General features: G+C 40.4%; 2 protein-coding genes across 4 annotated transcripts in view; one reads left to right on the top strand and one right to left on the bottom strand.

Moving 5' to 3' along the window:
• LOC109463013 (sodium/potassium/calcium exchanger 2-like) overlaps positions 1-6742 on the top strand; it is a 15452-nt gene extending 8710 nt beyond the window's left edge. Inside the window, 8 exon segments of the mRNA XM_019759661.1 lie at positions 95-200; positions 1527-1594; positions 2272-2418; positions 2548-2700; positions 3093-3260; positions 3621-3740; positions 4247-4383; positions 4596-6742. Coding sequence (XP_019615220.1) covers positions 95-200; positions 1527-1594; positions 2272-2418; positions 2548-2700; positions 3093-3260; positions 3621-3740; positions 4247-4383; positions 4596-4839 — 1143 coding nt within the window. The 3' untranslated portion in view covers positions 4840-6742.
• Positions 6743-8832: 2090 nt separating this feature from the next.
• Positions 8833-24366, bottom strand: LOC109463011 (tyrosine-protein kinase JAK2-like). 3 transcript variants are annotated; one of them, XM_019759660.1, is made up of 18 exons: positions 24206-24366; positions 21258-22191; positions 20577-20705; positions 19962-20119; positions 19206-19356; positions 17887-18031; positions 17115-17284; positions 16572-16738; positions 15671-15773; positions 15224-15342; positions 14769-14907; positions 14336-14486; positions 13753-13875; positions 13427-13554; positions 12689-12926; positions 12255-12376; positions 11754-11920; positions 8833-11555 (listed from the first exon to the last, which is right to left on the bottom strand). In XM_019759660.1, the coding sequence occupies exons 2-18, from the start codon at positions 22149-22151 to the stop codon at positions 11222-11224; spliced, it is 3438 nt and encodes a 1145-aa protein (XP_019615219.1). In that variant the 5' UTR covers positions 22152-22191; positions 24206-24366; the 3' UTR covers positions 8833-11221. The 3 variants fall into 3 exon arrangements, with proteins under 3 accessions (XP_019615219.1, XP_019615217.1, XP_019615218.1); XM_019759658.1 differs by having other exon boundaries at positions 21258-22205; positions 24206-24365; XM_019759659.1 differs by lacking the exon at positions 24206-24366 and adding an exon at positions 24100-24199 and having other exon boundaries at positions 21258-22205.
• Between the last annotated feature and the right edge of the window lie 234 nt (positions 24367-24600).

The raw sequence follows: 24600 nt of genomic DNA, 5'->3' as shown, positions 1-24600 counted from the left end.
ACTTGACAGATATACATGTAGTAAAAAGAGTGATACATTTGTAGCTGCAGAAATGAACTCAATCCTGACAGTTCCATCCTCTTTCTCCTTCCAGAGGGAAAGCCAGCATTTCAATTTTCCAGCCTTCCGCAGCAACTCTGGGCTGTTCCGCCATGGGGCTTTACAGCTGCTCATCCACACCATTGATCCCATTGGTGAAGGTAAGCTATACATGCATGCAGTACATGTGATATATTCATCTGGCTGGTTGTGGTCAAGAAATGTTTGAAAAGTGTTCAGACATCAGAAGTACATTTTGATTGTAATTTATTGTTAAGACCTGTTTTCCTCTTTCCCCCTCTCAAATTCAAAAATGGAATGAAATGATGATGACAATGATGAATATTGTAAATTGTTGAATATCAGATTTAATGTACGTTTTCTGTCATACTAGTATTATATGTGTGTACTTTCAGGAATTTCCAACAAATGAAACATTATCAATCTTGTATAGTAATAGCTCTAGAAGATATGCACACTCTCGTTAATCTGACAACATCTGAAAAAGATGTTTAAAATGTTCAAAGAGTACCCCAGGCATATTGCATCATGCTTCTTTATCCACAATATGGGTAGAACAGTTAGACAGTATTTGCTCATATAATATTCATGACTGGTCATCAATGTTACATTCCCATGCACCGTATTAGCACTATTGATAAGAAGTAACAGTGGCATTATGATGATGATAATAGCTGCTATTTCACCCTGCTGAATAAAAGATGAATTTCCATAAATGCCAGGACTGTATATTTGACCCACAATACTGCACACCAATTCATTATTCATAAAATGACTAAAAGAAATTGCAAATTTGTTGTCTCAGTTGCAATGAAATGATACAAGATACTGATATCTTTTCCTATTTCTGTCTAATCTTTTTACTATGGAAACTATAAGGCGGTTCAAGAGGTACAGACTTGCTAATTGTGTGGTGAACTGCACTATAGATCACCATGGGTGCTGGGTGAATAAATATAAAGTACTCTGACTGTGACTTTTTTGACATTCCAACAATGTCCACACCATGAACATATAGTAAGTTTTTCTGTATCTCCTGAAGTAGTGTTGAACAAAGTTGGTTGTCTGGTTTTGGCCTTGACCTTTCTTTAATTTGAGTTTATCAGATCAAGCAACACTTGATCTTTGAAAATCCCTGTAAGATTTTGGCCATGGAAAGTTTTGCAAGCCTGATAAATCTCAACAATGAAGTCAATTCCTTACAATCCTATTTGCAGATGCCAGAGATACAAATCAGCCATGTATAAATCCATACACCAGTAGTCTCTTTTATGTGGTCTCTATACATGTATCTTTGTGAAATGGTTTCTCATTGTCACCTGTTTGAAAGGTTCATAGATAATCAAGATAGTAGCCTTTGTAAGGACTTGTTCGATTAATGTAGAAGATGGTGTAGCTTGAAATTGAAAGATAGATTCATTTGTCCATGTGTGTGTGTACAAACCATCTTGTGTTCCTCCCTGCAGCTAAGATCTCAGACAAGGCCATGGCTTTGTACACAATCACCAAGGTGCAGGTCATGATGGAAAATGAGGTAAGTCTGTCTGAACACGGATGTAAGTAGGGCAAAACCCCCGACATTTAACATCATGTAGCAGTAACTGAAAAGAAAACAGGGAGTAAGTTGTGGAATTTTTCATGTTATTATCATTTTTCACTTACAAAGATAATCACAAAGCATGGCTCAAAACCCATGTAAGAAGTGAAATAATTGCCACATGTTAAGAGGGCACCTAATTTTACAGACAGCTACACCACCCTTCCTGTTCCTGGTGCTGAATGCAAGTTACACCACCCTTCCTGTCCTTAGTGCTGAATGACAGTTACACCACCCTTCCTGTCCTTGGTGCTGAATGACAGTTACACCACCCTTCCTGTCCTTAGGTGCTGAATGACAGTTACACCACCCTTCCTGTCCTTGGTGCTGAATGACAGTTACACCACCCTTCCTCGTACCTTGGTGCTGAATGACAGTTACACCACCCTTCCTGTCCTTGGTGCAGAATGCCAGTTACACCACCCTTTCCGGTCCCTGGTGCTAAATGACAACAACAATGCCCTTCCTGTCCTTGGTGCTGAATGCCAGTTACACCACCCTTCCTGTCCTTGGTGCTGAATGACAGTTACACCACCCTTCCTGTCCTTGGTGCAGAAATCATGTATTTTTGATGATACTGGTTTGACGTCTGTGTGTCTTGTCTGCTGTTACAGGTTGGACATGTTAAGTTGACAGGTGACCCAGAAGTCACACCCCTCAACAAGACCAGCAACATGGCCACCCTGACTGTGAAGACCCTGGGGGTCACCAACCCTGCATGTGATGCATCGGACGACTCAGACAGACCCAGTACATCTCAGGTACTGCCGGGAATGTTGTTTGTTTGTATCATATACCCAGTAAACGGTCTTAAAATGCAAACACATCAGTTTTACCATCCTCATGACCAGTGACTTTCTAACTTGGATAATGCTGATATTATCCTTCAGGAGAATCTGGACATGTCAGAAGACAGCCGGTCTGTTCCACTTGGGGAAGTGGTCCGACACTGCGGGGACAAACGTCGACAGTCATCCTCCTCTGTTTCATCTCAGGATGGTTTAGCCAAGAAGAACGGCACAGTCAGGAATGGGGTCACCCAGGTAACAACTCTCTTTGGGACTGTACTTAGGAGGGTGGGGAAGGGCTGGTGGGCTACTACAGTAACTATACCTGTCAGTCAGTTTCAAAGGACTATGACTAGTGGACACACAGTGTGCAAAGAGGTAAGAGCCATAGGGAGGGTTTTGCTGGGGGGGGGGAAGGCTATGGATACAAACATGAATATCATTCAAATGTGTAAGTAGACTCTGTCTATACCTGTACATGTACTTGCATAGCTGGGTAATATAATTGGTTCAACAAAAACATTTTCAGTTTGCATTACTAAGATGGGTGACGCCATGGTAGTGATATGCTACACATAGCTGCTTGGTGTCTGCCTGTCCTGTTGTGTGTGGAGACATAGCATTGATGACAGTGTTTTTTCTATCAGGATGTAGAAGCAACAGAGAGAGATGAGGAAAGTGAGGAGGATGATGAGGAGAAGGAGGAACCGTTGGACCTGAGCTGGCCTGACTCCTGGAAGAAGAGAGTATCGTATGTCATCATGTTCCCCCTGGTGTTCCTCATGTGGGTTACCCTGCCTGACGTCAGAAAACCTGTAGGTATTATATAGTACATTGTACATGTATGTATTTAGTATAGTGTGTATAATATGTGTACCATAGTATGTATGTACAGTATAGCTTAAGTACTGGTCTACATGGCTATGGATGGTTTCAATCTTCTGGTATCACTTTTGGTATGGTAATTGCCTTGAATGTATAGAGTACTGTGGTAAGTAAAACCATGACAAGATTCTCTCAGATTTTCAGGAACATATATTTGGTACATGTATTTTCTTTGGCCGGCAACATATTGATCTCATCTTCTGTTTAGTGTTCATGATGTCATGATTCGGCAAGACCCCTAACTGACTCGTTTCACAATATTAATGGCATAACTGATATTTTTGTTCCAGTCTGCTCGCCGTTTCTACCCCTGGGGCTTCTTGGGCAGCATTATCTGGATCTCCATCTTCTCCTACCTAATGTTGTGGTGGGCCAATCAGACAGGTGATACCATGGGCCTTAACATAGAGGTCAGTATGGCAGTAGTTACAGCTTCTGTAACGGTCATTGGTCTTGTTCCAGTGGCTGTTGAAACACATTGAAATTCCAGGAATAACTGTCATTTCTTTCTGCTTGAAAATAAAAACTATATAACTTGAGATGTACGTGACTCAAAGGGATTAGAATGGCAATACATAGGAATGCTGTGAGCCAGTCTTTTGTTTTGCACATTTAATGACATACTTCTTCAACACCTTTGTTGTAAATGGCATGGTCCAGACACATACATATAACATGTACACCAATACCACATGATGCACCTTCAACTGAACAATAACCAAAGACTACCTATCAAATTTCAACTAATGAAGGTTTATATCTACATCTAGTCTTTTTTAATGTCATTTCACATTATACATCTTCTTCCTTGTGATGCCCACGTTCAAATCTGTGTTGAACATTCTGGCATATTCTACATAGAACATTTAAAAGCATGGTCTTAATGCATTGTATTGTGCTGCTGTGCTGCCCTCAGGTGATGGGCCTGACAGTGCTGGCAGCAGGGACGAGTGTTCCTGATCTCATCACCAGTGTCCTGGTGGCCAGGCGGGGCTTCGGGGACATGGCCGTCTCCAGTTCCATCGGCAGCAACATTTTTGACATCACAATCGGGTGAGAACATCTAGTTTGGTATTACTGTGCTTCAGTGTGCACAGGATAGCTCTGAATAGGTCATCACATGACAAGGGAGTTACTGGTAAAGGTTACACAGGGTCACATGACGAGACAAGCGTCAATTTTGCTTTATGTAATTCCAGTAATTGTCCAAGCTGAGATATTGACCATGTATGTGACTGAAAGCTGACAGTATGCTGTTGTTGCAGGCTGCCTGTTCCCTGGCTGCTGTACTCCTGTGTGTATAATGGCCGTGCTGTAGACGTGAACAGCCGCGGCCTGTTCTGCTCCATCCTCATGCTGCTGGCCATGCTGGTCTGTGTCATCACCACCATCGCAGCCTGTCGCTGGCGCATGAACCGCTCTATGGGCATCATCTTCTTCACCCTATATGTCGTCTTCATGGTCCTCAGTGTTCTTCTGGAATTAAGCCTCATACAATGTTTTGTGTAAGGATCGTTTAATGATAGAAGTTATCAGTAATATTGGGGTGCCCAAAACTAGCATACACTCTGTCCTGGCATGCATGTTCCCCATGTGTAAAATACTGAACTTTAGAAACGTAGACATGTCTTAAACTTTGTCCTTTTCAAACCTATACAGTCATCAATATTATATGAAGCTTATTGGTTGCTATGGGTGCAGCAGGCCTTGATGTGCAATTTTCAACCACTGCAATACTTCTCTTTTGGAAGAAAAATTTACTCTCTACATACAGGTCTATTTTCTAATTTAAATTAGTAGGGCTAATAACATACAAGATGTATCACAACAAGATAATCATGGAAGGAAGAAGACATAACTAGGATGGTATATTACATAGCCATGTGATGCGTAAGGCAGTCACACATCAGTGCTGACATTCAGTCGTGTCTGGTCAGTTGATCGCTGTTGGAATGGAACAAACCACTGTTGAAATGGATAAAATCCAAAATGACAATGTTGAACCTTCTCGCTGAATGATGTTCATAACATAGACCAGACCAAATTCAAGTTGAGATTAGCAGTCAGTAACGTTACCTGCTGTGGTCAGAAAGTGAACTAAGCAACTAGGCTTCTTCTGGTTGGGCTGTGTCATACTGATTGTGTTTTGGCATATGGAAACAATGAAAAATACTTTAGTCTGTCACCAGTGATCCAACCTCATCCTGCAGTACCAGGGGTGGAAGATACATGTCTCTTCTGAGTTTCAGCAAATCCTGGCTGCTTCAGCCACCTGTTATGTTCTGCCTTAGAATTTGAAGGTATATTTACCATGATGGCTGTTACTTTAGTTTGGGAGTTAATGGATTGTCTTCTCTACAGCCACAGGAATTTTTTCTGTGAATTATAATCAAAACATATCAATCATTTTATTTAACAAAATGGAGGACAGGTAGAGATGGAGAGAGGCCAAATATTATGGGTAAGTGGAAAACAATTTTGACTCTACTACTAGATGAGACTGATAATCCTTCAGTTGTGGGTCCGATCCTGTGAAACACGCACACAACATCAGGAAACTGGGATTATGGAATTAAATGTGACCCAAATGGCACAAAAGAATGATTTTGATTGTGACTCCAACTTTATCACTACAGTATAGTGATTTTCCACTTCTCCCTGTTCCCCTTTGCAGAGTTTGCTAGATCCTGCTATATGCTGCTGTAGTGGTTGTGTACTCAGTTCCTCATTAAGTGCTGCTACTGTGGATTATTCTGATAAAGAGGCTTGTTGTATATATAGGGACTTGTGTGCAAAGAAAAAAACTTTCTGGGTATTAAGTTCCAGATGTTTTATTGTAGAACATTCCAGCATGACAAAGGGACAATCATAACTTGTACAGTCTTAAAACAGTAGAAGTGTACAAATTGTTACAATCATACATGAGACTAGATGAGTGTATATTTCTGCTGAATACCAACATCCGTCCTAGAATGTATATTTTTGAACCACTGTTGTATATTTATTGTAACATATTATAGGGAGTTGTAACTCTGGAGTGCAATTATGTACAATTCTCAGGTAGTGTAAACAAGGACAAGTGTCACTCTTCAAATTCGCAGACATGCAAATTAGAGTAAATATTATCAAAGTGTAACGTTATGCCTGTACTTAGTACAATAATGTTCTGCTTTTGTATGAATTGTCGACCTGTTACACAATGTTGTAGAATGGCTTTTCTTGTGCTATTCATGTACTTGCTAGCAACTAGTTACAGCACAAACACTTTGCCAAAAGTATAAGCCACTTTTGTTCTTGTAACTATTGTAACTCATTGTCCTGGGATTGGCTCTCTTAAATGTGTAAAACTATGTTTCTTAGTGTATTAACTGTTGTACAGAAAAATAACTAAAGAAGTTTTTTCCTCATGGGTTTAAGGGCATTTTGCATTGACTCAGTTGTGACATTAATGATATTATTACACTTTCATGTACTAAAAGTATATAGTGCTGTGACAACTTCTGATGAGGAATGGAAGGTAAAAATGTAGGGCTTTTAGTTTGTTTTCCCTGTCTTACCCCTTGGGTTCATTAACAGAATTTTTTTTAAGTTAATGGAAGTAGCAAAATTGAGTGAGAACAGCAGAAGATGAGTTGAAATGTCCCTGCAAGTAGATATGAGTAGGCACAAGTGTATAGATCTATTTACAATACTTCTCCATGTGTGTAATGCTGAAAGAAACCTTTGACATGCTGCTCTGAAGCACACGTTGCTGTTATTCAAAGCATGATGATATAACTAATACAGAAAGCCTGACTTCCAAGCTTGATCATTGTCATATAGAATATACAGGAAAGTATCAATGTTGGACCATCTGTTGATGAGGTAGAACCCAGATATGCTAGACATATGCTATCTGAGTAAATAATGGTCATGATGTAAGAAATTGAAAACATATCACCTTTGCCAGAAAAGGGAAGATTGTTGAAGGCATCCATTGTAATATTTTTGCAAGGAACTTGGCAACTGCTCCAACTAAAGCCTAAAATGTGGCCGTACATTGTGTTTCAACATCATATCATAAATGTTGAGACTTTTAATCTGTTTAGGAGAACACGATTGTCTATGATTTTACATCTTACATACACGTCACGTAATTCAGGTCACTTATGAAACAAAAATATTGAGGTAACATTAACACATTCTTGTATTGAAGTTGTATGAAATAACTAATAATGACCTGGATATTGAATATCTGTCATGAAGTACATAATTATGTTGGGTTTTCACACAGATGTAACAGTACAGTCTCTTTTTGTGAACTCTCAAGGTTATAAGCATACATTTTTTTATGTAATGTAGTGAATATAGTTGTGCCACTCTACATTTTCAAGATGAAGGCCAGATGACCTCATTCCTTCCTATTTATGAAGGAGGAGAAAGATTTTCAAAGTAGTCCAAATGTGTGCTTTATTTATGTGAAACTACCTCCGAACATGCACTGGTGAGAACAATCAGCTGTTATCTTCACTCGTATTGACCCCATCTTGAAAATCAGGACTGGTACAAAATGTATGTGCATATCAGGAATCACTACTGTAACTGTAACAGTTCCCATAGGGAATCAACAGAATCATGTTCATTATTGAGGCATTGTTTCAAACGGAAAGTGTGTTAAGGTAGAGTCCTTCCTCCTATCAGCTTGTAACAGTTCAAACTGAAGTCACTGCCTCCAACAAGGTAGTCAGGAGGATGCACAGTACAGACACAGGAATTGAGTTTATCTAGATTTCTGAGCTGGTCTTGGTCAGGATTTCCTTACCAATTACCAAAGTAGAACAAGAAATGATAAATCCCAAAATGTCTGGACCAAAAAAGTAAACTAAGATGATTCAGTGTGAAGATGTATACCAAGGTGTAGGTTTTGGGATCAATTTGCTGCAATATTGCTTGAAGAATGAGGAAAAGGTTGTTAACTATTTTTGAAATAGAAGGGAACGATTAATACTGGTGTTGAGTCAAGGAGCCTTGCAAGTAAAAGATTGTGGTAAAAATGTGGTGTCTGCTGCGTGATTGTGTTTTTTAGTATCTTGACAAGTTGCTGTAGACTGTGACCCAGTAAATGAAAAATATGATAAACATTTCTAATGAATTGAACAGCTTAAAAGTGTTTATTAAGTACTCCCAGGGCATCTTCCCTACTATCTTGTCAGCATTGTTACAGTAACTATGTAGTTGTATCCTATGGACAATGTATGCGCCAACCTCCATACAACATATCTTCCTTGGAATAAATAAATGGGTAGAAAAACATGATTATGAAAGGACAGCACTCTAATAGTTTGGTGAGCCCAATTTTTCAACCACCCTCCCTGGTTAGGTAGTACATGTATTGTCCAACCATTCATAAATGTTCAACGACACTATAGCACTTAATAAACTACAGCTACGCATTTTCTGTTCACTGACAAAGACATGTTATAAGTAAGAAAAAAAAGTTCTGAAATAAAACAGAATCTGATATTGGAATGTGGCAATATCTAAGTTCATTCAGAGCAACGTTGGAAGAAGACATCATCTTTTCAAGACTTATTTATATTTATGTCACCTTCGTCTAATGTTGCTTTTTTAAACTCCTTACAGCATGGACTGGAACTGCGCAACAACCATGGCAAGGTATACACAAATGTAGAGATAGGTACTGTATCAATCAGCCAACAGATTAATCTCCAGAATTGTGAGGAAACAGACATCTTTCCAAAAGTACAAATGCTTCAGCAACACTAGTCAAACTGGATTCAGGGCTGGCCAATAAAATTTCCTCGCTGTGTATCTCATTGATTCCAGATTTGGTTAAAATTTTCTATGTTTAGACCATTTTGCTGTACATTGTTGATAATTACATGATACAGACCCTGGAAATGATGACAAGTTGTTATTATAGAAAACCCTCAAGGTCACCATTAAGCTGCTCTATGATCCAAGCAACACAAAAATTACAGTATTAAGAAGACACTTCTGGTTTCAACAATACAAAATTGCATGTACTCACAAGAACAAGATAGCAATGTCCCATTTCAGCAATGTCCATTTTCACCTGTCCCACAAATGGCAGGACCACTTTTATCATAGTTTCCATACAGCTGAAGGGATCACTACAAAGGTCAGCTTATACATGTACCAACATTATTGTATCATTCCTCACAACACAGTTGAGTAAGGCATGACATCATACATGTAGAAGAAGAACATATTGGAATCACTGTGTTTCCTTTCTTTTACCTTTTAATACATGTTGTAAAATACATACCAGTATTACATGTATGTTTGACATAAAATGAGAGGGTGCAGCAAATTTAAAATTCTTAACATGATCAAAACTTACTCTACAGCACCCCACAACCTGCTTAACTAATTAAAACCCTATCTTTACCTTTTATAGGCAGCCATTTTCACCATTCTTCACCTAAATTTGGTACAAAAGACTACATATAACTGCTCCCTATATCGTGTATATAATATATAGGGAAGAGAAGACATAATTGAACAAGGACCTTGGAACAAAGAACTATGGGAGTGCATGATATATGGTCACAGTGGCACAAGTTGTTGGCAGATCCACACTTCTCAACTTGCATTTTCAACATATAAACCTACAGTCAGTCACATACAGTTGTGACAAGGCAAATCTATTGACACAAATAACAATGTGAATGTGGTACACCAATCAAGAAGGGGGAAACCAACAGTTATGGATGTTTCTTAAAAAGTTCAGTACTTCCAAGCACCTTTCACATCAAATAACATCTAATAGTTCATTGATGCTGAACTAAAACTACAGCATGTATCTTCATTCCATCCCTACCTTCCCATTTGCCAGGGAAGACAACATATCCAGTAGTTATGTACAGGTCAAGTATACATTTACCCAAATATTACATACTTTTTCCTATACACAAGCACTAACTACTACATGTACTATTCTTAGTTAAAGGAAGTGTACAACAAGGTGTAAGGTAACCATACCAACTCAATTTTTCTAACTTCTGTAAAACAGATACCTTTAATACAGTACCTTGAATGTAGAAAAGGCAGTCATATACATGTGGTACACAGACAATACAAAAAAGCAGTAATTGCGGTTTCCCTTCACAACAGTAGTATTAATGAACTTTTACTGCATTTAAGGACAATTCTCTGATGAAAGGTTGGTTTGAAAAAGAGCAATCAAATTCAAAATTGAGTTCCTTTCACAGTGAGTGGAGTACATGTATATATACTGTAGTCAACCATCCCTATCACTCACGTACATGTAACTCTCCACGATGAAGTCAAGACACCGAAAACATGTATTTCTTGTATACACCTCAGAATTGTTTAAACCGCAAATTCGAAACACCATGATAACTACTTCTACTGCAACTACAAAATAAAACCACAGCGAAAAGTAAATGAATTTTTACAGGATAACCACATGTTACATTGTACATATCAACTCTGGGACGAGATCAAACTTTCAAAGGCACCACTGAGCTACATGTACATGTAAAAACATCAAAATTTTTAATCTGGAAAGGTTTACACATGGATGCTTCCACTGTGACTGGACATACGAAAAAAAAACATTTTTTTTCTATCTCCACTTTTGGCAGATTCAATTCTTTCTACCATGTACTCTTCTGTCTAAGCCAATTAAATACAAGTACATGTATTGTCTACCACTATTGTTAATGCAACCCAGCATACCATAAAACATGAAAAAAAATCACCAACTTTTCCTTAAATTTTCTTTGAAATGTTCTTCTAATTCGACTTTTAGCAAGTTGAAACTCTTAGTATATGATACAATGGATTCTACACCTAACATGAAGCCGTTTCTCTCTATTTTTGTGCAGTGATGTGTACTTTCTAATTAGTCATACAAGACGCCGGCATATTTGACCTTGCTCAGTTCATCAAACTGGGCGACTAACAGTGAGAAGGAGGGTCTGTCCTGTGGTACCCACTTCCAGCACGTGTTCACTACAGCGTACACCTCGTCCGGACACTGTTCTGGCTTCACCAGCCGCTCTCCCCGCTGTAACTTGTCGTACACTGGCTCCTCAATTTCGTTGTCGCCCCCAACATTCTTGGAGTATTCTGGCTTCTTGCCAAGAGACAGGATCTCCCAGACTGTTACTCCATAACTCCAGACATCGCTGGCTTTCTGGTACTTGTTCACCTTGTCCAAAGCTTCAGGTGCATACCTGGGACCAGATAAAACAAACTGTTATTTGACAAGCTTTTTGCAGATGACATTATGATGTTTCTTACATGCACAGAAGATATTTCAGATTTTTAACAGCACACCTTTGACAGTATGTAGCTATGCTATATCACAGACTGTAGAAATAGAACTGGTTGAAGCAGCTAACATTTCACATCACTAGAACAACTGTACCTACCAGTTGATGGGGAAGATGCCCTTCTGTGAACTGTAGTAGGTCCCTTCTGTCAGTTCCCGTGACAGGCCAAAGTCGCTGATTTTGACAATGTCGGCATGTGCCACCAGAATGTTGCGTGCTGCCAGGTCCCGGTGAAGTACATGTTTGCCATGTAGATATTCCATGCCCTGAATACAGGCAAAACAAGGCAGACAATAAAATTATTGCCATGGCGACAATTGAATGATTATTATTGTATGTGGTTGAGTCAGAAATCTCAATTACAATCCTTTTAAGAAAAACAAATGTTCATCACACATGCGTGTAGTGAAATTTACAGGATGGGTGGAGGAGGTGTGGGTCTCCTCTCCAAGCAAAGGTTTAGGCTTTGCCGTATTTTTGGAATGTTTTAAGCGTTTTTATCAGGCTCTCTTTTTTGTACTGGTGTCTTTTTTTATGGTGGGGGGCTACACACTTATTATTCATTAGCGAATGAAGCTTTAGATGGTACCAGTAACTTACCTGTGCCACCTGTAGAGCATATCTGAGCTGACGGTCCAGTTGGATGTTGGCCTTCCATTTTCTAAGGAAGATCTCCAGGGAACCATACTCCATATACTCCAACACCAGAGCAGGGAACTCATCTGTGCACACAAACACATTATAACACAGGTTTTTATCCTGGCCATGGGTCCTTCTGGAAAATGGTTGAAGACAAACAAGATTCTGTGCAGCTGTTACCATGCTATACTGTAAGTATGCAGCAGGTCTAGAATATTAAGATTCTCCAAATCTATGGTTTCTCTCTCCTAACTGATTATTTAGTAATCCCTGAACACTGGTTCTAAAAATGATGCCTTATTTTAATTCCATTTTTGGAATCATTGCCTCATCATAGCCAAGCACGTACACATACATTTGTAACATCACTCTTCTGCACCTAGCCAAACACTTACTATCACTGTCCTGCATTGTGCCGATCACTTGGATGATATTGGGGTGGCTCAATGTCTTCAGCAACTTCAGCTCATCCAGAAAGTCCTTGCGGTACTCGTCGAGCTTGGCGGGATTCTTGTCAAAATATACTGCATTTCTCTTCACTGATTTCACAGCAAACAGCTTGACCAGGGGGTCGTCTTTGCATTCCCTTCCATAGGGGTCGTAGGAATACAGATCCACACGACCAAAGTAGCCCTGGGGGAGGACAACACCAAAGTGTTCATGACTATCAATCAATCAATCAATACCCTTTATTTATACTGGAAATGCCCTGTCGGTCTTAGCCACTCTTCCCAGACGTCCATTTACCTGTGCCACAGTGCAACTTTACAGAGACATCTCTGATTATGTTTGAACATCCATGACTACCTCAGATATAAGACTTTTAGTACCTTGGCTAACATCCCCCCCCTTCCCCAGGAAATTTTGCCTCAGCTTTGAGGAAGGCAGTTAATTGCTTTAAACAGGCAAAACATCAGAAGCTTGCAGTGCCAAGAAACCCACCCTTGTATCCCTGGGAGAGAACCAGTTTTTGACTCAATAACAAAAGTAGTGAACAACTGGGTCATGAAAATAATTGAGTCATTTGTGTATAAATTGGTCATGCCATGATCCAAACAAACAACTTACATCAGTGTTCCATTCATTCTTAGTGACACCAAAAGGCAGTTTAACTTTGTCACAGTGTTACTTACAGATCCAAGCTCTTTCTGGAACTTGAGATCTGCTGGAGAGAACTTCTGGTCGGTGTGGACTGGAGGGTCCATCGGAACTGGAGGCGGCAGGACAAAGGGATTGTCCTGCTGAGGGATCTGATGTATTCCTAACAGGACAGAAGAAAGTCATAAGTCAAATCTACTCAACAGTCAACTTATCTATTCAATGATGTAGCCAGACAAAAATAGTTATTAGAGTATTACTCTTTTTAACCTAACCCTAAACTTTCTAATAAAAAAAGGTATCTAACTTTAACAGTAAAAGATGAAACTGTCAATGATTTGACATTCTTTGAAACACATACTTCTGTCATCTCGGTCATCATCATCAGGGAAAAGGTCGATGTTGCCGTTAAAGATGGGCCACGTGTCGTCCGTCGGGGCAGGCCCCAGTCTCTCCACGGCAGGAGGGCCTGACTGGTCTGTAACTGAAGGGCAGGATGGAAGTCAGTCATCTCATCAGGTTCTGGTGCTGCATACTCAACAGTCTAGCCAGTATTGGTTTATATATCAAAACACTTCAGTCCGACTTGAATGAAATGGGGGAAAATAATCTTTCTAAAGCAGTGGTAAGGTTTCATTTTGATTTGCATGATGTAGAGAATTACGGACAAACAAATTAATCCAAGGACCTGACCACAATTATAATAAAAGGCCAAGAAAGAAACAATACTTGCGCCGATCCCAGAATGTCTGTGAGTTTATTTATTAAATCTTCAGACAGCTGGGTGGCCCATTCAATTTTGTCAAATTAATTTCATTTTGTCACATTGATTCATTTCAAACTATATGTACAGCTTGCATGCTCTTCAGAGCTGACTTGAAACTTTTCAGCAATGCAAGTTGTGTGATATTTTCTGGTAGCAAGTTGAAATAGTTTATACGTACCATCTGGGTGGTTGAGTGTCCTGAGCATGGCACGGTACTCTGGTCTCTGCAGGGGGTCCTTCTGCCAAAACCAGCGCATTTTCCAGTACACACTCTCCGGGCAGTTGTCAGGACACTTCAGCATGCTGCCTTCCGTGTAAAGCTGTTGAACCTGAACCATGACACAGACCTGTCAGTTTGTTCCACTTCCCAACGCATCTTAAAATCACAAAAAAAACTCTTTCTTTCTTCATATCTTGAAACAATCTGCAACTGACAATTAAAAAACCTGTTGCCCTAGCTTAAGCTTTTGCTTTAATTTAAAAAATCTCACGATTTTAGAGAGTCTGACAGACCTTTGAGTTGATATTGTGCCAAACACTGTACAGAATGACACTTTGTCCTGTGTACTATAGGCTAACACACTAACTGTTGCAGTATCACCCGTACTTACAGTTTCAGGGGCGAGTACTGAGAGTGGTTCTGCTCCGTAGTTGAAGATCTCCCACAGTGTAGTGCCATAGCTGAACTTGTCACTACTGGGGCTGGTGTCCTTGTGTTCAAACACTACCTCAGGAGCCAGCCATAACAACCTGACATGCAGGGGAAGGGTAGACTTAAGAATCTGGATACTGGTGTGTAGACTGTTATAGACATGATTTTTTAACTGTTCAACACTGTTGCAATAGTTGTGTTCATATCTAGATATAAAATAAGTATCATATAAGAACAAGTACTTTCCAATACATCACAGAATGTAATAAAACTAATCTCTCTCTTTACTAATTAATATGAAAAGGTAATCATCAACTCAGCAGCAAATTAAGACATTGACTCATCCAACAGAATTTTCAAATTCATTAGTAAAAATATCTAATATAAAAATGATAGTGTTATGCTATGCCTGACCTTTTCTTCTTTTCTGCACTGAAGCCGATGCCAGGATCACCAAGTTTGATAAACGGCGTCTCATTCGCTACCAGCACATTCTGGGCACACAGGCCACCATGACCAAAGCCTTTGCTTTCCTGTTGATCATGTACACAAAGTTACCATGTTCAACATTCTGTGAATAGCTAAGTACGATTGTCTTATATTGAAATTTAAATCTGTTTGAAACTGATACCACAAGTATCTGAAATTGCCACCAGTAATGACAATATCAATGATAATGGTCAATATAGGATTGACTAGCGATTGTAAATCAGCAACAATAGACTCAAAGAATGAATGGATCTTACAGTAAGTTACACTCTGGGCTTAAGCAGCTTGTAATTTAATTACTGTACAGAACTAGACTGTGTTATGCCTGGAGGCAGTTTAACAATTATGCGTAACAAATCAACAGACTCTTACCAAGTACAACATGACGCTGGCCAGCTGATGTGCAGCAGTCAGTAACCAGGGCAGTTCCACACTGACCTTGTGTGTACGCAGATAGTCACCTAGTGCACCAAACCTGACACACAACACGGCAATCTTTACAGATACATAATCACTGCCAAGTTTTTCCACCTATAATTAACAAAACATTAATGTGCCACTAATGTTGGCAGTTACATAATTTCAATAAAAGTAAAGTACATGTACATGTACATTTGTAGCCAGCCTACATTGATAAGGCCACACCAAGTAAATTTTATGGATGACGTCCTTTGGAGACCCTATATCTAATGCGAGAGGGCGAAAAAAAACAAGAAGGGCCCTAAAAACAAGATGCCTAGATTAGAAATATACTGAGACGACAAATGTTAGGACACAAATTGAATGAGGTGACACAGATTAACAAGCAAGAAGTCTTTCATTCATCATCAAAACAGCAATAAATCAGGTGGAACAGCAGTTGTCGTCCTGTCCTGTTTCTTTCACATTTTTGCAGGCCTGCAGAAACAAAGCATGTGCTCTTTACCCATTTTGCGTTACGGGTTTCACGTCAATCTAACGATTTGCAGCACTGTCGTGACTCTTTGGTCATAGTTACAGGAAGCGGAATTTCTTGTTTTTTTTCTAGGAACAGGCCAAAATCAATGAGCGCGAGGACGTCATCCATAAAATTTACTTGGTGTGGCCTAACAGCAACAAAGGGGACCTACCATGTAGATATCTACAATCATTCAATACTGGACACTACATCCATATATCACTTTCAGAGGGACTTTTGTGCTTCTTGTCATCTCACTCTACAGAATAAGATGCTGGCTCCAAGTGTGTGCAAACAAAAATCTCTACATTAGACCCTGGAGTGAACTGCCCCCACCTGGCATACTCCAGCACCATGATGGGCGGGTCCACACACAGACCCTTCATCCGGATAATGTGCTTGTCGTCCCACTGCTGCAACTTGCTGGCTGATTGGTGGAAAACCTTGAACCAGTTCTCATCCTTCAGTCGTTTGATGGCCACCACTGGTTGGGACATACCATCCTGGCAGGGCACAGGGAAACAGGGGAAATCCAAATTATATTCTTAGTACATTATACAGTCAATGAAAATAACAGTTACTAGAGCCTAGACAGTGTGCAAGCAGTAAGCAAACACAGGTTATTCATCGAATGGATCTGTGGATCCAGAGGGTAAGGATACAAGCTCTACTCCCTCTCTAAGGAGAATATCATAGCTGTGGTAGTTGGTTGGAGCTTTAAATGACTAGTGGGCAACCTTGCTGACCAACTCCCTATAACAAATGACCTTGCTCACAACTATGACATGGACAAGGTTAGAAGGGCATGGTCACCGACGTGTGATGGACTTTGTCTGTCAGAAATAACCGAGTACACCAAAGCTGCAGGTGGTGTCTAACCTGCTTGATGCGGCCCTTGTGGACGGTGGTGAACTTGCCGGAGTACAGGTTGTCCTCCTGGATCAGGTTGTTCTCCTGGATGAGCTGGCGTGGCATGGCGGGCTGCAGGGGGCGGGGGGACGGCGGAGGGGGGGCGTCTTCCACCCTTCTGATGGTCAGGTTGGTCTTTTCTGTGGGAAGAGTTGAGCAAACAATAAAACAGCAGAACACTAGGTCTACCTAACAGTATTACAACACTTCTCCAAAACAGCAGTAGTATGCTCAGGCTTAGGGACAAACAAAACGTGCAGTCTAATGGTCACATGAAGACAAGCAATGTCATATAAAGTTCATCCGACATGCCCGTAGCCAGGATTTTGAAAGGGGGGTTCTTCCCACTGCTTGAGGGACCAGTGACAGCTGAAGGCGCAAGGTTCCTAGGGGGGCCGTCCATGGGGGGGGGGTCGTCCGAGTAATAAAATGTAATGTAATAAGTGCCCAAAACATGATTCACAATCGGTATTCCTTTGAATTGTACATCAGCAGGAAATCAGTTGTTGGCTATGTGCCAAATCCCTAGTCAACATGTTTCCAGTCAGTTCGTCATGTTGCCAAGTCATTCATCATTATTTCAAAGTAACCCAGATTTCCAGAAAAACAGGTCATGATGCCCTGAATTGTCATGAGCACCTGTTGCAAAAATAATGTAGGAAAAAAGTGGAAAGTGAAGTAGAAGATTGTGCAGTGACATTTACTATGCACAGCACAGGCTACATCTACCTGAGAAACTTACCGTCTCTCTTGGGGGGCAGACATCTGTCGAACCTGAAGGGCAGTCCCACAGTGTTCCTCCCGTAGTTGCTGACCAGCTCCTTCATACCGTCAAACCACTCGTCAGGCTTGTTGGGCTCCATAGAATACTGCAGCCTTCCTTCTCTCTGTATATCAACATACATGACCACAACATAAATAAACTATTGATGTAAAGTGTTGTGCTTCCAGAAGCATAACTGTTAATAGTTTGGTCGTACCATATATGGCTACTACTTCACATCACCATGTTATGTTGCGGCCCCAGGGCTTGAAATATTTTTTCTGCAACCCTGCACTGCTGCAGGTACATGTAACATGCAAAAAATGCAGACAGAGCAGTTTCCCTCTAAAGCTCACTTAAACCAACAACAAATTAGAAGCCACTTTAAATTCCTTTAAACAAGCTTTAAGATCTAACCTCTGACGAGACCTGTGTACCTAAACAAATTTTAGGTACAGGTACAGGTACAGTTACACGGGTTTAGGTACAGGTCCGGACCTGAAACTGTACCTGAACAATTCAACAAAATTAAAATGTTCTTCTGAACTCCTTCCATAATGACAGAAACATGAATAAAGTTAACATAGACAGGCTACGACATCCTTACTTTGGGACCCATGGGGGACCAGCTATTTACATATTTTAGGTCACAAATAGACATATACATGTTATCAGTGTGAAATTATTTAGGTACAGTACTGGTACTGAGGGATTAGGTATTTTGGACCTGTATCAATTTTTCCGGTACACACACGTACTCACTGGTACTCATCTCTACCTCTGACCCCTCTGAGATATAAAATGAATAATGATTTAGATTTGGTTTTGTTACAACAACAACATATAATTCTTGTTACAATGTTTATGGTCTATTAATTTAGGCATCTTGTTTTTGTTTGCCATGTTGTTTTTTTAATCAAGCTCTTTCATTAGATTTGGAGTTAGCAGAGGATGTCATCTAGAAGATTTGCTTGTTGTGGCAGTGTTCTAGCCAGTATCCATATTTTGTTCATTTGATGGAATTTTGCCACTTGTGACAGACAAAAAGTTTGCCCGAACCGTCATCTTTGACAGACAAAAATCGGCATGTTAAGACATGGAAAGAGATGTCATTGAACTAGACTAGTTTTAATCTACATGTTGTACCAGCAAAATTTGCTTCTCAAAATGCAGAAAATAGCATTTCAGAAGGTCAAAGATTTCAAAATTCTGATGATGTTACATGAAACAAAATTGAGATGATTAAACTGGCTATAACAGTGCTGTGGCCTTACCATGATGTGTGTTTCTGTACATACCTGTTGGCAGACCACCTGGAAGTTCTTTATTTCTCCTCCAGGGAAGCAGACGTTTAGGAAGAAGTTGCCATAAATCTCCGTGTGTGCACGCAGGACGTAAGTACCTGGCTTGCTGCCATGCTTCTCTATCTTCTGTTCTGCAAACGGCCTCCTGGATTTGCAGAACGTAAAAAATGTATATACATGTAGTACAGTAAAAATGAGTCTGATATAATATGGTGTATTTGGAATACATGGCAAGTACATGAAACATAACAAAATATGTATAGGACTGTGTTTGAGATAAATGTTAAGCACACATGACTTACATAATGTGTATAGGTCATACAATGTGTATAGGGCTTTAAAATTTCTTTGGATTACATGGCATGTACGTCAAATGCAAAAACTGTACTAATGTTTACCAAAGGAAAACATATTGTTTTTGCTCTGCTACCTCTTCTTCTTCTCCAAACCAATAAGGTCAATGACCTGAACTAGACATCTGTCACCATGGTAACTAGTGTTGGGTTACATCATGTTGCAATTTATAACAGGAGGGATTTAGACTCTTGTCTAACCATATACAATGTATATGAATGTGTTTGAGTAAGAATTAACAATGAAAGCAGACCATATACGAAGGCAAACATTACGCATTTGCTTTGCAAATGTTACCTTTCTAGTTTATATTGGATTGTAAATGGCAAGTATGTAACATATGACTTTGAAACATGTTTGGAATTTATGGCAAGTCAGTCTGAGATAAAATCTTACATGATAGATCCGTGGGCTTTGATTTCGGCCAGGATAAGTAAGGAAGGAGGGGCAATGTCCTTCCAGAAGTAGTGATAAGAATCCACCAACAGCCGGTGATAGCCATCAATCAGTGTCAGCAGGCTGACCACCACATCACTGTCCTTGAAATGGAGCACCTGATGCAGGACAGAATGGTAGGTTACCAGCAGGTTAGGGACTGTACCAAATCAAGTATCAAGGGGAGGAGGGCTGATGGTTGTGTTAGATTTAAGAATGGTTGTGTTAGATTTAAGAATTTTCTCATGGTCCTCCCCCACATTTTCACAATTGAAAAACATCACAATTCACATGAATCACTGTGATTATATTTGGAAGAGTTTTTTTTGGCATCATATTTCAATATGTTTGCCAGGGCTCAAAGCTGACCTTGTTCCAGTCCCTAATGCCAAGAAAAATGGGAAACTAAAGGTACCTACACATAGACAATGGCCAAACGACAAGTAAAATGCACTCTTCTCAACTAGTGATGACATTAAGTACTAATGCCAGGAGATCTTAACTGTATTATAAAATGTCTAAAGCATTCCTCATCTTCCCAGACCAACATGTCTATGTTGGTAAGACGCGGCTCACCTTCGGCCCGCCCCCCTGCAGCCTGTTGAGGATGACCTCCCAGAGATTGCCCTTGATCTCCTGAACGCTCACATCATTCAGGTTCTGGAAGTCACAGAAGTTCTGCCACATGCCAGGGAGAGGGTCACCCTACAGGCAAGACATGTCAAGACACACAAAGTTTATAATCTATTATAACAAACACACCTATTAGGATCACTTGCTCTGTCTACTGTAAATCTTGAGATGTTCGTGGTGGTTTTATTTTGGCAGTGTCTGCTCTGCCACAACTTTATAACACTGCAAGTATGGGTTTCCAGTGTATTACTATTTACTTTGACAAAATTGTAATGCAATGATTTTGAAACACCACAAAACCTCATTTTCCCTTCAACTACAAATTGAAGTCCCCACAAAAAAGAACGTACAGTATGTATCTTTTTCAGACCTGGAGTGGTATGTTTGGTGACAACAGATGCCAAGTCTGCATGTCATGATGACCATGTATTGATATAGTAATAACACATCAAATAGCATGGATACTATACTGTATGTAGGACAAATAAGAATTGAAGTGTACAATGTCTCTACATATTGTACATTGAACAACACACTTGAGTCATTGAATTATAATAAACACATTACATGTTACATATTTTTATATGTAAGACCTAAAGGTATGAGGAAAGAAAGTTTACTGACCTCAGGAGGGTTACACCAGCTGATGCCCGTGTCCCCGCTGACTCGGATCAGCTCCTTCACACTTGTTCCTTTACTCCTGCCGTCGTACCCTTCAAACGTCTCCCAGCCGTAGTCCCTCCCCTCCACCTGCTCCAGGTGCTTCAGGTACTTCTCCTTCATGAAGAGAGCAGTTCTGTTAGCGTTCTCCACCTCCTTCTCCGCCCACTCCTGCAGGAAGCCGTTAAACTTGCTCTTGATCCTGTTCCTGTTGAAGGGGTTGTACCTGGTCAGCAGGTCCTTCACCTCCGGGGGCAGCAGGTCCTTGTAGCCGTACTGCTTCTTGATCTGGTCCACGGGGACGTTCTGTTCCAGGGATATTCTCAACATGTCCAGCACGGCAAGTCCCAGGCTCTGTTCAATTGCTTTCTCCTTATTGTTGTTCCGTAAGATCTTAATCCGCCCGGATAGAAAGTCTTCCCTAGCCTGCAGGAAGTAATAGCTCATGGCGTTCTCATCCAGAACGGTGGAGTTCTGGTTGTGGTCGATGCCATGTCTGGTTGGCCTTCTGTGCTCAAAAAGGTTGGCGAACTTGAACCTGAGTCTGAAGACCAGGACGACCTTCTCTCCTTTCTTGGCTGAGACCTTGGCGGACGGGCTCAACCATGTGGCTAATTTTCCTTCTAAATCCTCCTTCACCAAGCCGAACATGGACACATACGGAGGTGTGATGTCACAGGTACTGGCAGCCCTGAAGCACAAATCCTCCACAAGGTATTCTTCCTCACAGGCATAGTACAAGGGCTGTCTATTCAGTATGTGCTCCTTGCTGTCTGTGCGGTACAGTTCCACATAAAGTCCAGGCATCCTCTGGGGCCTGTGGCATGACGGGTGACTGATGGTGTTGCCCATGGCCATATCACCTGGACATCACTTGCCAATCAACAGGTCCATCAATCTACAGGGACATAACTGGAAATATAATCCCTTTTTAGTTGAAATAAGAAACAAAGATTCCTAAGGTGGAATGCTCAAATGTTCCTAGAGTCTCAAGTTGGACAGATTTTATATGTGCTCTTCCTGTAAAGGAAACATCAAATACGAATCTGTGTGATGTGCCTGTAACAGGCCAATCACTGCGTTAGATGGTCTGGGGTCATGTGGTTAGAGCACGTGACCCAGACGCGTCATTGGCCAAAGCCTGACCACGCCTCCGCCATGCAGATGTCGCTCCGCCCTTCCGCGCGCACTATAAAATAGCGGGACGCGCACTAGAACTAAGTTCTTCGCCTCTCGGAAGCTCCGTTCCATCACACCAGTTTAGGTTAGTAGTAGTTTAGTCTTGTAGTTTTCCCTGCAACACACTCGACTGTACAGGTAATTGGTTTCTGTTCTCAGTCTTTGCCTACTTTTAGTATTGTGTTTCCCTCTGTAACTGTTCCGTTGTATAACTTTGTATCTGTAGTTCCATTATAATGTTGCATTGCTTTGTATCTTATACCGCGGTTAGTCAATAAAGTCGCATCAAATATAAATCGACCTGGCTTTGGCATTACTTTGAGTGAGAGTCTAGTAACAAGTTCCTTAGAGTGAGAGTCTCACTCTAAGGAACTTGTTACTAGACTCTCACTCTAAGTAATGCCAAAGCCAGGTCGATTTATATTTGATGCGACTTTATTGACTAACCGCGGTATAAGATACAAAGCACTGAGAGTCTAAGGATTTGTTTAACCGTAATCGTAACCGTAATCGTAACTTTAGCCCAAATCCTACCCACACAGAAAGACCGTTTGTTACATGCCAAAAAAAAAAATTGTGCAAATTACTAGCACTTAATTCTTGAACATGTATATATGTGCATACTTAAGTATACATTCACAGTTAATCATGTCATTTTAATGTGAATTTCTTCAAATTTCCATGACAAGCATGACATACAGCAGTTTCTGCAAGTGCTGTGCTTTATGTACATCTGAAATGATTCTGATACTAACTAATGGATATCTGAATATCTCCCATCAGCCAAGCAAATTGCGACCTGGCTGTCTAGCAATTTGGTAATTTGTTGACCTCCTTTGATTTCTATGAGTATGACCCTAAAGTCCCATGTTTTTATATTTACATAAGTTACAATGTGTACCTTGTTGCTATCATTATCAAATCTGGCAGATTATAATCAATAGAAAGAGAAGTGAACATGAACCAGGTTGGTTAATGAGTCAACAAAACATTTGTGATTCCCTCGAAAGCTTACATATCTTGATCCAAATATGCTAAGACCATAAAAAGCAAGACAGTGTATGTGGAAGTATGATGGTCAAATAAAGAGAGAGACACAAGCAGATGTAGTACCAATGTAGGCTGCTAGGTGACCCAAGTACTACAGACCAGTTCAAATCTTTGCATGAAAATGCAGGATATCCTGCACTATCATGCAAAAAGGATTTCTAGGGTCGTCCACGGCAAACCCAAATCTTGACTTCCCTCCAAAGACCTCAGTTAAGCTATACGAAAAACAAACTCTGAATGCCACTACTAGTATCTTAAAACCCTCGTTTCAAACCTTACCTGCATACCTTTAACATGTCTAATACTCGACTATAATTTGTTATGTCCAAGATAGACAGTTGTGATCTTGATGAAAAACAGATCCTGGCAATTTCAAATATTTAAGTCGCCCCATTTTTAATTTTCTCGTTCAAAGGAAAGGAGGAAGGTAAACAGGAAACTATTATTGTAGCAGACACACGCGACAGACCTGCTACGTCGTGGTGAAGAGTAGATCACGACCTTGTGAAGCACGATTGTGATCCAGACTCTCCGACATGTTCAACAAACATTTTCACCTGTTCTGTGTTCAGCTTACCTGATGCATGAAGCCTCGGCAAACTTCGACATTTTCACTGCAAGTTTCCTCTTTCTTGGCCTAAAACTGAGGATCAATCCTCGAAAAGCAGACTATCTTTTCTTACCTGGATTAATATGGGAGGCTTGAAACGTCACTCCTATCGTCAGATTCGACCTAAAACGATCAATTATTCCTACAAATGCGTAAGAAAAACATCTAAGTTTCTGCCATATCCGGGCTCTGTCACGTCTGTTCCCTGGGGTCTAAACGGGGCAAAGGTCAACACTTAGCCATTGGTCTAGCAGCGCCATCTAGCGGCAGATATTGTACTTTGTTCAATACTAGTAGTTGTTGACATACATTGTCGCATGTTGTCGTGCAATAAAGTTCTTCTGTGAATTTACAACCATGGCCGCTCAGTAATACAAACAAATCAAAAACGTATAACGTCCTTGATAAAACATAGACTAGAGAATAACATACAGTGGATCGTGTGCTCACTACAGAAACTGCTTTGGG

Source organism: Branchiostoma belcheri, unplaced genomic scaffold, assembly GCF_001625305.1.
Source record: "Branchiostoma belcheri isolate BF01 breed outbred unplaced genomic scaffold, Haploidv18h27 scaffold121, whole genome shotgun sequence".
Classification (NCBI taxonomy): domain Eukaryota; kingdom Metazoa; phylum Chordata; class Leptocardii; order Amphioxiformes; family Branchiostomatidae; genus Branchiostoma; species Branchiostoma belcheri.
Note: the sequence above shows the minus strand (reverse complement) of the source record. Positions and strands in the feature narration are given on the sequence as shown.